General features: G+C 35.6%; 1 protein-coding gene across 3 annotated transcripts in view; it reads right to left on the bottom strand.

Annotated features, from left to right (window-relative positions):
* Window positions 1-12,567, bottom strand: part of ARHGEF4 (Rho guanine nucleotide exchange factor 4) — a 151,923-nt gene that overhangs the window by 37,999 nt on the left and 101,357 nt on the right. For all 3 annotated transcript variants that reach the window (XM_087932988.1, XM_026701274.2, XM_087932989.1), the window contains exon 6: window positions 160-293. In XM_087932988.1, the coding sequence (XP_087789114.1) occupies window positions 160-293 (134 nt within the window). The remainder of the gene's footprint in view (window positions 1-159; window positions 294-12,567) is intronic.

The following is a 12,567-nucleotide window of genomic DNA, read 5'->3' as shown; positions in this document are numbered from 1 at the left end:
TATGGATGTTTAAATCTGTTTCAATTTCATAAGGATATTGGTCTTTATTTTTAAGCTTCAATTTTAAGTCCTGCCTTGAAAAGAGATAAATGAGTTATTATAAAATGCACTTAACATTAAACATATTTTATTTGCCCTAGTTACTAAGAGCTGCAGTACCTCATTAATAGCAAGTTGTTCTCCTCCACCACCTGGGTGGCCATAACGATAACTTGAACTACGGAAATCTTCATATAAATCCTCTTCACTCCCAATGTCATCACTGGTTTTCTCTAGTGATCCATCAGCAATTACTAAAATGACAAATACAAACATATATATAGGCATATTTATTTGTTGGCTAAATCAGGATGTCTATAATCAGTCTATACATTTCTAAAGTTTAATTAAAAAAACAAACAGAGCTATAATTTTAGGGCTATGAAGTGCTTTAGATTTGAGGGCAAAAATGTTTCAAAGCATGTTCTATGTCACAGCAAAAACTCAGGAAAAGACACCTTTATTTTAAGGAGTTGCAGAATGATGTGATATATGGAACCCCACACTCTGAACATCTTTTTGCATTGAATCTAGCATGTTTCCCTATCGACAATTTATAAACAGATATAATAGAACTATTTCACAGAGGTCTGGTGAGGAAAGCGCATTAGTTAGTACTCCTTTGAAAAAGGATAACATTTTGGAATCTATTATACCATAACATGCATCTTCTTATAATAAATTAATTTCTTTTAAGGGTTCTTTCTGCTTCAGCAGCATTTCACCCCAATCCCACATATAACAGCTTGAAACCAGGCATAATTATATTCCCATCTGCCAATCTCAAAATGCAGAGAATTACAACATCCTGAACAATCAGTGATAATCTCTCCCCACCGCCCACTGACCAATGATAGAATATAAAGATCTACTTCTGACTGGAAAACAAATCCTATTATAAAATAAACTGCAACTCAACTTCTCCTTTCTCTATGTTTAAGCATATGTGTCAGTGTGCAATCAGGTGATTTGTAAAAAAAAATATATGAAGTAGTTATTATGATAGAAAGCTACATGGAGAATGGTCAGTGTCAGCTCAATGCAACAAAAAACACTGTGATTCTTTGCTGTTAGTTCTCAACCACCCCATGGCCAAAAAAAGTAATAAAGTGGAAATACAAGTTCATAACCAATTTAAAACCAGGTTTTCCCCAATAATTGAGACCAGCACCATATTTTTATAGGCAGCTGAATGATGGTGATAGGAGACAACTAGCTTTTAAACCATCTATTGAAGTTACAAATTCAGTAGGATGCTAATCTCTTGGAGATTCTCTTGAATCTTGGAGCCAAAAGTAGAATGAGACAGAAGTTCCTTCCAATTAGAATGTGTATGTGTAGTCACAGAAATTAAAAGAAAAAGATAAACTTTTCTGTTATTTTAATACACCGAACAGAATAAGAAAACTAATCATTCTTTAAAATAGTTGACATTGTGAGTGTTATCGAGTGCAGAGAAGAGTCCAAAGTGGTGCAAAGCATTAGCACAAAGTACCCAAAGATCCTAGTCTATTAGCTGGACCTTAAAAGAATTGAAATCCGTTAAAGACAAGGACCACAAAGATAGTAATGGCCCCTGATCTTAAAGGACTGTTATTTGGATTATTAAAATGCTACAGCTGAAAAAGAGTAAGAAACAGTTGTTCAGCCTTGCCCTATCTTAAAAGAATGCACACAAGTAGTCTTCGACATACGACCACAACTGAGCCCAAAATTTATGTTGCTAAGTGAGATATTTGTTAAGTGAGTTTTTCCCCATTTTACAATCTTTCTTGCCACAGTTGTTACGTGAATTGTTACAATGTTAAGTTAGTAACACAATTAAGTGAATCTGGCTTTCCCATTGATTTCGCTTGTAAGAAGGTTGAAAAAGGTGATTACATAACTCTGGGACACTGCAACCATCATAAATATGAACCAGCTGCCAAGCATCCAAACTTTGATCATGTGACCATGAAGATGCTGTAACGGTCATGTGAAAAATGGTCATAAGTTCCTTTTTTTCAATGCTGTTGTAACTTTGAACAGCCACTAAATAAACTGTTGTAAGTCAGGGAAAATGTGTATGGAGACCACAAATTTCCTTTCTTTTTCAGTTCTTGCCTCAGTGAAAACTTTTGTTGCATACCAACCATCCCAATTCAGTCACAGAAGCACCACAGAGTACTGAGAAATACATCCATTTGATATAGTAGGAAAGACACTTCTAGTTAATATAGGCAACCAATGAACCTGAAAAAGTAGTAGCATAACTAGGAAAAAGGCACCTTCGTAGTTTCTGTTATAGGAAGAAGCAAAAATTTCCTGCCTAGGCATTGAACTCCCACCCCACCCCTACCCCATATCTACCCTTCTTGATTCCGGGAATCCTTTCAGATCTAGATATCTCATTCTTCTGTTGGTCTTAGCTCCTTCCATTTATTTACAACAACTCGAGCTTTCCAATGTTTTAAACACCAGCCACAGTGATATACAAAGCAATATCCAAATAAAAATTGTAGCATGACAATAATGCTAAGAGGGATCAGAAATTGTGTGCAAAAGAGTAAGTAGAAACATCAGAAGCTTTGTGCAAAGATCAATGGCACAATGGAAATCACAATTGTTGGTCTATGGTGATAGATTGGAAAAGGTTAATAGATCAATCTTTCAAGGAGACTCCCTATCATGGCTGCTGTTCATCATTGCATTGATTCCCCAATAATAATATTGAAGAAGTCAAGCCAGGGCTATCAAACATGAAAAACATCTGCCAGGCTATCCCACTTCGTTTACATGGATGATCTGAAGCTGGATGGAAAAACACCATCTGAAATAGAATCACTGCTCAATACAGTCAATATACACAATCCAGATATTGAAACGGAATTTGAACTGGACAAATGTTCCACCCTTACCATCAACAAGGGGAAAATAGTGAAAACTAAAGGAATCAAGATGTCCTATGCAAATAACATCAAGGGCCTGGATGAAGATCACTACAAATACTCGGGCATTCTTCAAGTTTACAACATCAAGCTCATTGAAGTCAACAAGAAGATTAGAAGTGAATACATCATGTGAAAATGATCTTAAAAGTCTAAATCCATTGGTGGAAATAAAATCAATACAATTAACATATGTGCATTCCAGTCGTTAGATATATAGTTGGAATAATGGACTATACTCAAGCAGAATTAAAAGCCCTGGATATGAAAGCTAGAAAAATAATGACAATGAATCATGCCCTTCATCCACAAAGCAACACTGGTGTACTCTATTTACCAAGGAACATAAGCAGGCACTGAATGTTGCAAGTACACCAGACAGTGAAGGAAGGGGAAAAAAAGGCATTGGAAGAATATCTGAAGGACAGTGAAGAAGATGCACTAGTATATCATGAAGGCTTGCTTAATAATGCTGGGTCGAAACTGGCCTACGAGAAAGATCAAATGAAAAATAGAAAAGAGAAATGGCAAGGCAGAATTATATGGCCAATACACACACACACACACACAGAGAGAGAGAGAGAGAGAGAGAGAGAGAGAGAGTGAGTGTGTCCTGGCAATTACTAAGAGTAAGAAAGTTGAAGAAAGAGACAAAGGGTCTAATCCTTGGCTATATGAGACCAAGCTGTAAGAACAAATGTATACTAAGTCAGACATGGGAAGAAGTGACAGCAAATGTTGGGTCTGAAATGAAGCTGAAGAAACAGTGAACTATCTAGTTAACTGCTGCAAAAAGTTTGCACAGATTGTCTACAAACAATAGCATCAGTAAGTAGCACCAATGGTGCATTGGAATAATTGCAAACAATTTCATTTGCCTGCAAGCAAAAACTGGTGGGACCACAAAATCCAGTCTAAATGTCTTGCTTATTGTGATTGTTGTGACCAACCATAATAAAAATATTTGCTCTCCAACTCTCAACAACATTGGCCAATTTACAATTGTTACAGCATTTAAGAAAAACAAGAATAAACTCAGAGGGGAAAGAAAGGAAGAAAGGAGTATTAATTGCCCAATTTGTAAGAAGTGAAGTTGATTATACTTCCTAAACCTCCATGCATGCCTGCACTACTAGTAGTTCCACTGCTATGCCACTATGTCATCAGAGTCAATCATGATGCAATAGAGCTTCCTGCTTGAGCAAGGGCTTGGACCAGAAAACCTTCAAAGTCCCTTCTTATTAAAGTCTAAGTCTAGGTCTAAGTGCTATTGCTCCAAAAGCCCCGTCTTAGCCTAATAATACACTAATGGGCAACTCTGATTCTATTTGTGTGAGAGAAAAGGGTTAGCACAGGAAATAATACAAACCTGTACCCTTCTGTGTTATTGTCCACATCTACAGAATAACCATCTGTATTGCAGCATTATCCTATATACAACTGATCACCAACAAAACCAACAACCACAAATGGCTGTACTCTAAACATTTCAATAGCATTAACAAGTCTCTTCTGAACTCTTCCAAGAAAACACACACACACACACACACACACACACACACACACACACACACGGCGAATTATGCAGGGCTGCAGAATTAGCAAAATCATCCTTACATTTCCTGAGTAGATTGTTATTTGTCTGAATAATACCTGAAGAGTGTTTCTTTACATGAACATGTATGTGCAAGAGTACAACAGTAATCTGTGTGCAACTATATGAAGGAATCAAGCATATATCATTTATGTCCATGAGGTTCCATGCAATAATGAAAGTTTATTTGGTATGTTTTGCACACACATATACAGAGTATATAGTGTGTGTATACATACTGTAAAACACATGAATAGTATTAAGGCACAAGAAACTGTAGCAGGTTTGACTCTATCCACTAATCCACTCAGCAATGTTCTCCAGCTCAGTGATTTCTATAAGTTTAACCCCATTTTGTCAGTTCTTTGCACCCCAGCTCTGATGGAGAAAAAGTCATTCTAACAAGGTTAGTTACTAAGCCAAGCTAATGACGCTTTTGAAAAAAAAAAGGTTGATGTGGGAGGAATGTCTTCTTAGATGAAAGTATTTCCTTATGAACTGTTCCCTTTTCCACAGCATGGAATTTTATTGTTTCATCAAATGTTTCATTATTTTTTTCTTTAAAGTGCTGTCTCTGCCTGTTCCATTATTGAGCCCTATAATTTTCAGCTTGAAGACAAATCTCTCCTACTATTTTTACAGCTTTCTCTCTCTCTCTCTCTTTTGTTGCTGTTCTTGCCCCCCTCTGCTACTATATGAATTTGTACAGAGATGAAAATAAAAACCTCTAGTGTGTGCTAAAATCTATTCCATCCATTCTAAGCTGCCTTGCAACCTAATGTGTCAAGCACATATTTGTTTTCTTGGTTTAACTCCTGTTTAGGGGTCAGCTCCTTCAGTGTTCTAGCAATCCTACAAAATGTTAAAGAAAGCTGCAGTGGCAGATTTCAGCCAAATTTTCTGCTCCCTGCAGCAACTGCAAAACAGCTGTTCAAATAGTAAAAGAAAGAGAAAGAAGTAAAAGAAAAATATTTTCTTTGCAGTAAAGGAAGGAAGGAAGGAAGGAAGGAAGGAAGGAAGGAAGGAAGGAAGGAAGGAAGGAAGGAAGGAAGGAAGGAAGGAAGGGAAAGAGAGAGAAACATTTTATGCTCCAAACACTGAGGTAGGAAAAAAGGTTGAAGATTTAAGCCATTGCATTCCAATTACATTTTTATACAATTTACATCCCACCTTTCTGATCAAGGACACTTAAGGTGGATCTGATTTTTAAAAAACAGATACAACAATTATGTCATTAAAGTTGCTAAATCTACTATTAAAATTAAACTAGAAAGACCTAGTTCAATGGTCCTTTCCGCATAATGTAAGTTGCTCAGAATCACCTTGCAGTGAAATGGGCAGCAAACAAATTTAATTTAATACTAAAATAAAATAAAAATATCTGAGAAATCATTGCAGATGAGCATAGTCCCAGAAGAATTGAAAAGACTAAATACTGTTTCTATCTTCAAAGGGAAAAAAATGAGCATACCTCAGGCCCGTCAACTTGTCATCAATCTGACCAAAACAGTGGAACAAAATGTAATCAGCATGTGCTTATTTAGAAATCAGTGCCCTGCTTAATAGGAACTAGCATGGTTTTATCAATAACAAGTCAAACTAACGCAACCTTTTTTATATGATGGCTAGTTCATATGACACAGTATACCCTGGCTTCAGCAAAGCTTCAATAAAGTCTTAACAATATGAAAATTCATGAGCATTTTGAAAAGCTGGAACAATATGGTAGAAATTAATCAGATGAATTTCAGCAGAGAAAAATGCAAAGTCCAATATATCAGTAAAAAAAAATTAAATGCATGAATATGGGATGGCAGGACTCATACCAGGCAGCAATAGATACACAAGATGATGAAGCTGCAATACATGCACATACATGAGCAATGTGATAAAACTGCCAAACAAGCAAATACAATCCAAGTTTGTATCAATGGAAATACATAGCATCAAGATCAAGTTAATTCTGTTTCTTTCTATACTGCTTTGGTCAGAACATGTTTATAATATTGCACCCAGTTCTGCTATTTAGAAAGAATGATGACAATCTACTGTGTGTCCAAAAGAGTGCAACCAAAAGAAAAGGCACATGGAAGGAAAAAAAATATACTATAAGGAACAGTTGGGGTTATTGAGTATATTTAGCCTCAAGAACATAAGATTGTGGAGAGACATGATAGCTGTTTTCAAGTATCTACAGAGCTGTTATAAGAGGGTGGAGAAGAACTGTTCAGAGTTGTTACAAAAGGGGTAGAGGATAACTAATGGATGTAAATCACAAGGAAGTAAATATAATGAATCACTTCCTAATGGTAAGAACTATTCAAAGGTGGAATAGACTGCATCAATTGGTAGTGGAGTCGCCTTCACTGGAAATATTTAAGTAGATGGATGGCCATCTTGTTAGAATTTGCAGCAGAAATTCAAATCCACAAAGCACACACAGATGACTGATTCAGCAAGATTCATTAACTTCTTTATATACATAATAATATATAAGTAAATATACAATACTAAAGTAGGTTCTTCCAACGTGGTAGAGGTTACAAGCAAAACACAAGAAGAGGAAAGAACAGCATAGAACAGTTTCAGTTTTTATTCAGAGCTGCAGACAAGACTCAGAGCTTAACACAGCTTCAGAGCTGAAGAGCTTAATATAGAGCCACACCTAGGCTCCTTCCAGTTTCAGTTTCCACCTAGGCTCCTTCCGGTTTCAGTTTCCTCATTGGCTCATTTAGTTGCTATGCCTATTCATTGGCTGACCTTGTTATCATGTCTCTTCCAGTTCATGAATATTCTGACACATCTGTTGAAAATGTTATAGCAATGGATTAAGCAGGAGGTTGAACTAAATGATCTTGCAGGTCTTACATTCTATGATTCTAAGAACAAGGAATTGAAACTATCTTTCAGCATATTAACTGAAAATGGAGCACTATTGAATTGCTTTCTTTTCTCAGTTTCTTCCCAGTTTCTACTGTAATGCAAAGAATGTTCACGTTTAATTATCGTGATAAATCTTTTTGATAATAATAACATATTCCCAATGATCTACTTTGGACCTAAATACAGGCATTATCCAGTCTATTTCTATTTTACACTGTATGCGTAAGTCAGTAGAGTTGATGTTGGAACTGAAAGCTATGTAATTTCACAGTTTTATTAGGAATATATTAGTTTCTGTGGGACTCTCTGTGACTTGATCTTCCTAGAGATACATTGAAGAAAAGCCCTCAACACAGAAATCAGAAGAGGTAATAATGAGTCGGAGTCTCATATAAATTCTTCAGGGTCACTTATAAATATTAAGGCATTTGATCAATTGCTTCTTTATGCATTTCTAAACATTTCTAGGAATCTAAAATTAGAAAGATCAAAAAGTATCTCCAGTATTATCAGCCTCAAAGGCCAATAGCAACTAAAAAGTGGGGGGGGCATTTGTAGCAGGGACCAGATTTAACTTTCCTGTACTTTAGCTGTTTATCCTCCTAGACTATATTATACATAGCAACATACACACAATTAGGTTGGATGGTGATTTCTAGGCCCTTTTTTCCCTTTCAAATATCCATAATGTCCTTTTTCTCTGGACTAACTGTACACATTAGCTAAGGGGGCTTCTTTTTAGAGTAGAGATATTTGGATACTGATAACTAACTCAAGTGTTACACCATATGTCTATCAGTGATTTAAAATAATTTCATCACAGAATAAAACCTATTAAGAATAATAAATATTGATGCTTTGCCATTAGTAAACACTAGGTTGAATGAATAAAGTCTGGCTAGTATTTTTCTTCCTCAGAAAAGGAATACATTCTTGTTATCTGAATAACAGAAGTTCACCTGTTGTAGCTCCAAAGCATTGTCCTATCTTAGTCTAGTGTCCTACTGATATTCCTAATCATATTCACATTCATGTAAATTCAAGTTCTCCCATACCTTGGTTCTCTGTACATAAACTCTCCTACGTGTTTTTAAAGCATTTCTTGTCTTTTTTATCCTAGTTTATTTAGTACGGATGTGAATGCTTTATGAATTTATTATCTACGTACATGCTAACTAAAATGCAATGAAAACATGTATGTCTCTGTAAGAGATTGATGTTTTAAGAGTTCAGAGTTGTGCAAGGAATATCTACTGGGAACTGGCTAGTATTTGCACCTATAAGCTTGTTTACCAACTTATGTTATGTTGGGGGAGACAAAAAAGAAGAAGCTGAGACATAGGATGTGAAAGCCCGACATGTGTCCTATCAGTTGATGAAGGAAAAAATAGTATTTATATTATGATAGCACAGTTCTCTAGAACAAGCAACAGGATGTGGCACAGACTGAACATTGTACTCACAATGTTCATCGGAATAAATAGCATAAAAAAATCATATGAAATGGGATACTTGTAATGAAAACAAGACAGCAAAGAAGTATAGATTTAAGACTTACGATCTGTCTACTTCCTTTGCCCAGCAGGGAGTTCTATCATTAAAACAGAGAAAATTTAACAGTTTTTTTCTTCATTATTTTCACAGTGTCTGATTCTCTTTCCTGCAGAAACATTGATGGCAATTATCAAAGCGTACTGGAGTTACAACAAAATTCTCCACTTGTTATACTTCATTTTAAAAAACAGAGTCACAGATATTTAGAACAGAAAGTATTGCTTTAGGCTACAGCTCTTAGCTAACTGCAATTTGTCAGCCAAAGTATTTTGAACATTGTAAATTTTCATCAGTATTTATTTTTCATTTAAATGTATATGACCACTACATTTGTCAAAACAATTCTGGGTAGCAGTGTGTGTGTGTGTGTGTGTGTGTGTGTGTGTGTGTGTGTGTGTGTGTGTTTAAAAACCCTTATATGTGTATATAAGTATTGAACTATACAACCTACAATCTAATAAATGACAGCTGATATTTTTTTAAAAAAATCAAAAAATAATATTAAACCAACAGAAGTTCACTATATTGCATGTAGTAATTTCTAAAAAAAAAAAAAAAAGCTAACTCTTTGAGGACTTTATTCCAGTGGTCACAATTCTCAAACAGATCCATATGAATCAGTCAAGGAGAAGAAGCACAATTATGGTTTCTCAAAGGCTGTACTTGCAAAATCCTGAAAATGCAAAATAATGATAGCTTGAAAAGATGTAGTATAATAAAAGTAGAATAACTCAAAATCAATGAAATGACAGAACTGAATACAAAATGAACAGCTGACCAGGGTAAGAAGGAAAAAAAAACATGTTTGGAGGAAAATATTAACAGGAAACTTGTTCATTCCACAGAACTTTTTATAAATAAGCCCTGCACTCCTCAAATGAAATAGGAACATAAACAAAATCACAGGACATGAAAGCCTTTTTAATAGAATGTTGATCATAGTGACACCATTCACAGACAACTGTATTAGTAAATTAGTTTCCCATAACTGGATATATTTCAGATGGGCTGAAATTAGAATTCAGACTTCTGAACCAGCCCCAAACTATAAAACACTACAACACACAGTTGCCTTGATAGCATGTTGAAAGAGCCACCACTACCATCAAAAAGTGAAACTATTCAATTTCTTCCCTTCAGTGTGCCAGGCATTACCTATGTTTATTTTGGGGCTTGATTTCTTTACACACGTCTTTGAATAGCATTAATAGTTCAAGAAGTGTGTCACTTTTACTCATCTATCAAAGGCCCAATCATCTCCTGGGCAAAGAGGCTGTCAGTTCTTATTGTGTTGAAGCTAGTGACACCAAGAAAAAAATGCTTGCTGCTGTTTTTGTTTATTAAAGTTCAGACGTTCCTAAGGGGAAGTAAACAGCAATGTCTTCTTTCTCAGAACATAAAGGTCCTTAAAATAACCCTTAAAGGAAACCCAGTGTATTTTCTATTCCTTTTTGCTCCCATTCCACTTGCAAGGAGACATAAGCAAATTTACTGCCAAACATTTTTCATTCTGTGGCGATGATGATGAAGATGAAGATGATGATGGTGATGATGATGATGACATAATAATACATAACACCCCAGACTTATCCACTGTCAATAGGAAAGACAAAAACGTCTAGATAATGGATGTGGCAGAAAGCAGAATAAAAGAAAAAGAACTGGAAAATATACAAAGACTTGCAAACAGAAGTAGAAAGTCTGTGGCAAAAGAAAGGAAATACAATACCAACAGTAATACAGTAGGTGCCTTGGGTGAAATCCCAAAACATGCAGACTGTCACTTGAACACCACTGGAATTGATAAAATCACCATCAGTGAGTTGCAAAGGCTGCTTTACTTGGAAAACGACAGGTACAGACTCGAACAAATAGTTAGGTCTGCAGGAAAAACAGCCTGCCTTCCATAAAAACTTGTATATTACACAGGTCAAAGGATGGCTGAGAAAATATCTGCAGATTCCTCAAATCCTGGACACAAACTGTTTCAACTTGTCTCCTCAGGTCACTCCTATATGATATTGCATGCCAAAACAAGTATACACAGGAACAGTTTTTCCCTTGTGCCATTACTCTGCTGAACACCTAATTCTCACAGTACTATCTTATGTCTAAGTTACCCATGTGGTATTATTATCCTTCTCATCTTCTTTACTAATCCTTCTTATTGGTATCATTATTATGATTATTATTACTCTTTGCTTTTCATGTACACTGAGAGCTCCATACCAGATCCTATTGTATTCTGTTCTGTTCTGTTCTGTTCTGTTCTGTTCTGTTCTGCCCTGCCCTGCCCTGCCCTGCCCTGCCCTATCTTCTATCCTATCCTATCCTATTCTAAACAGCTTACATCCTGAGATGATACATTTAACACTATCAAACAACATCTGCCTATCCCAGGTCATTTATTTATTGATTTTATTTTGTCAAGAGATTATAAGATAACAGGTATAAGTGTAAACATAGTTATTGGGTAGGACTCAATAGGTGGATAAAATTGCCAAATCTAGTCTAAATGTCTGGATGGCTATGCAACAGCTATGCAACAAACCATAATAATGGTCATTGTTACCCAGCTACTGCACTACAAACCAGGTAGCACAGTCTTCACACAAACATCAAGCCAATGATGTGAAATATTAGTAAAACTGGCTCGTGTATTATAGTTCTGTAAGACTGATGAAAAGAAGCCACATTAGTCCATTTGCAGCAAAAAAAGTATCCTTAAAAAGTAAAAATATATATTGCATGATATGATAAAAACAGTATTTTATGCCATACTAAACAGGTATTCTAAAGACTCTGTTTGTATAAGCAAGCCTATTATGCCTGTCTTAGATTGACTGAAACTTGACAAAAGTCTTGCTGGCTTTGGATATGGGAATAGAGAAATAGAGATGACACAACAAAAGGTTCCAAGCTGTCATGCATTCGCATGGAGGGGAAAAAATTCAAATATTTGTTTCTGCTAATTGTAAATATCTGACAATTACACGATGAAACTACAGAAAGAAAGAAAGAAATATGTAGATTCAAGAACACTAACTTGAAAAATTCCTCAGTTTTTTTAAAATATATATCTGATTAAGTCATAATTAGCTAAAATTAAGTATTTTTGTCCAGTAACCATCTGCCCATTATCAGATGACCTAGGGAACCCAGAGTGGGATGGAGGCCATCAAGTGGCTCATTTGACTATGGGTGGTCACCACCAGGCATTTGGGGGGGTTATTGTATTTTTTATACTAGGTTTTTAATATTTGCAAACCACCCAGTGTCACTCTTAGTAAGTGGATGTCCATATAAATCTTCCAAATAAATAAATAGGAAGAGGTGGAAGATACACAAGGCTAGGTTTTTGAATTAGGTTTTAGAGCAGTGCAATTGTGCAGGAAACAGGGCTGAGCAGCACTTTCCCAGCGGATTTCTGTTGCTGTTATTAAAATTATAACATTAACAGATGTCATCAAAGATCTCTCAGGTCGCATCTGTTTCCAGAAAAATAATGAATTTCTAAACAAAAACAAAAACAAACATAAGGGTCCAATACATGATTTTTAACTCTGTTTT

This window comes from Pseudonaja textilis, chromosome 4 (genome assembly GCF_049901715.1).
Source record: "Pseudonaja textilis isolate UNSWEBS1 chromosome 4, rPseTex1.2, whole genome shotgun sequence".
NCBI lineage: Eukaryota > Metazoa > Chordata > Lepidosauria > Squamata > Elapidae > Pseudonaja > Pseudonaja textilis.
This window is presented reverse-complemented; position numbering and strand designations above follow the sequence as displayed.